Here is a 1,659-nt window from a genome sequence, read left to right as displayed (position 1 = left end):
GGGAACGTCTCCTCCCACTGAATCCACATCGCTGAAAATCCTAAAATAAATCCAGGAATAATGTGAGCACCAGGATTTGAACCCTGGTGGGCTGGGGATACCTCTGTCCTTCTAGTCATCCAACCATAGGTTGGTTCGCCCATCCTCTAGGTGTTATAACCTTTCTTGATGTACTAGAAGGAATCCAAGGATCATCCCAAATATTTATTTGAGAGCCCGTTCCATCCCGCCATACATAACCTCTCTTGAAAGTTTGAATTCCCACAATACTTTGCCAAATAAACAACGACCCTTTCTTTGGTCCAGCCTTGTATTCCTAATATAGCACCATTGGGCAAACCATTTTACATGGTGCAAAGATGAAAGTGTAAGGGGAGTGCTACATATATGGGTCCACCCTACAGGTGGGCTAGTCATAACTCATATTGGGCCAGGGTGTTACACTAATTAACTTTTCTCATGTGACTGTTCATAAACATGTATTCCCTTTCTCCAGGTACACATGGTAGACTTTGTGATTCTTTGTACGGGAAGGTTTAGCAATTATCCCAACATACCCAATTTCCCTCCTGGTAGAGGCCCAGAAGCATTTGATGGGAAAGTGATCCACTCCATGGACTACTCCAAAATGGGTAGTGAGAAAGCTAAGGAGATGATCAAGGACAAGTGTGTGACTGTCGTTGGCTATGGAAATTCAGCCCTTGACATTGCTAATGAATGCGCAAAAGTAAACGGTAAAAATATTCAATCCTCAATTAAACATACCTTGTTTCTCCTTGTTAGTGAAACTGAAACATTATTATGTCCATTTTGTTAAAGCATTCCAATGTATACATTTAGTAGCATTGCCTATCATGATTATATTGTCTTCGTCTTTATAGTTTCCTAGATAAAAATGAAACATTGCGATTATATTTTTATTACTTTCTATAATTTTTCTTTAGGTATGGAGAAACCATGCACAATGGTAGTCCGAACCAAGCAATGGATCATACCGAACTTCTATGCTTGGGGTATTAACATATCAAATTTCTATCTAACTCGTTTTGCTGAACTCCTTATTCACAAGCCCGGTGAAGGTTTCCTCCTTAGCATATTAGCTACCGTCTTGACTCCATTGGTACTACAACATGTTTCCATTTTATTGAATATTAATATTACCGGAAGTGTAAATGGTTTTGTTTTAGACTAATTTCAGACATCTGTATTGTTCTTTTGTGTGTGTGAGAAGAGGTTGATGATTTCAAAGTTTGCTGAGAGCTACTACTCCATTCCAATGAAGAAGCATGACATGGTGCCTGACCACAGCTTTTTTGAGGGGATGGTGGGATGTATGCTTTCCACTACACCCAAGGATCATTACAAGAATCTAGAGGAAGGCATCATCGTTATTAGAAAGTCGAAGACCTTTGGCTTTTGCAAAGAAGGTGTGCTCGTTGAAGGTGAATCTACGTTGGTAAAGAGTGACATAGTTATCTTCGGAACAGGATTCAATGGTGATCAAAACATCAAGGACATGTTCATGTCAAAGTACTTTCATACTATCATCGTTGGTTCAACATCCACAACTGCACAACTTTATAGGTCATCACTTTACTAGACATATTTTTTACGTACTTCAAGTCTTTATTGAAAAATTTATTTAATTATTGTTTCACA

General features: G+C 38.8%; 1 protein-coding gene across 1 annotated transcript; it reads left to right on the top strand.

Moving 5' to 3' along the window:
* The first annotated feature begins 500 nt into the window (after window positions 1-500).
* LOC119347445 (probable flavin-containing monooxygenase 1) lies at window positions 501-1,646 on the top strand. The gene is made up of 3 exons (XM_037616182.1): window positions 501-734; window positions 945-1,120; window positions 1,232-1,646. The coding sequence occupies exons 1-3, from the start codon at window positions 503-505 to the stop codon at window positions 1,598-1,600; spliced, it is 777 nt and encodes a 258-aa protein (XP_037472079.1). The 5' UTR covers window positions 501-502; the 3' UTR covers window positions 1,601-1,646.
* Window positions 1,647-1,659: the final 13 nt, after the last annotated feature.

This window comes from Triticum dicoccoides, unplaced genomic scaffold (assembly GCF_002162155.2).
Source record: "Triticum dicoccoides isolate Atlit2015 ecotype Zavitan unplaced genomic scaffold, WEW_v2.0 scaffold68036, whole genome shotgun sequence".
Lineage (NCBI taxonomy): Eukaryota > Viridiplantae > Streptophyta > Magnoliopsida > Poales > Poaceae > Triticum > Triticum dicoccoides.
Note: the sequence above shows the minus strand (reverse complement) of the source record. Positions and strands in the feature narration are given on the sequence as shown.

Coding starts and splice junctions, on each gene's coding strand:
- LOC119347445 (XM_037616182.1), top strand. CDS start 503: ATGGTAGACTTTGTGATTCTTTGTACGGGAAGGTTTAGCAATTATCCC. Junction 735..944: donor TGAATGCGCAAAAGTAAACG/GTAAAAATATTC, acceptor ATTTTTCTTTAG/GTATGGAGAAACCATGCACA. Junction 1,121..1,231: donor CTACCGTCTTGACTCCATTG/GTACTACAACAT, acceptor GTGTGTGAGAAG/AGGTTGATGATTTCAAAGTT.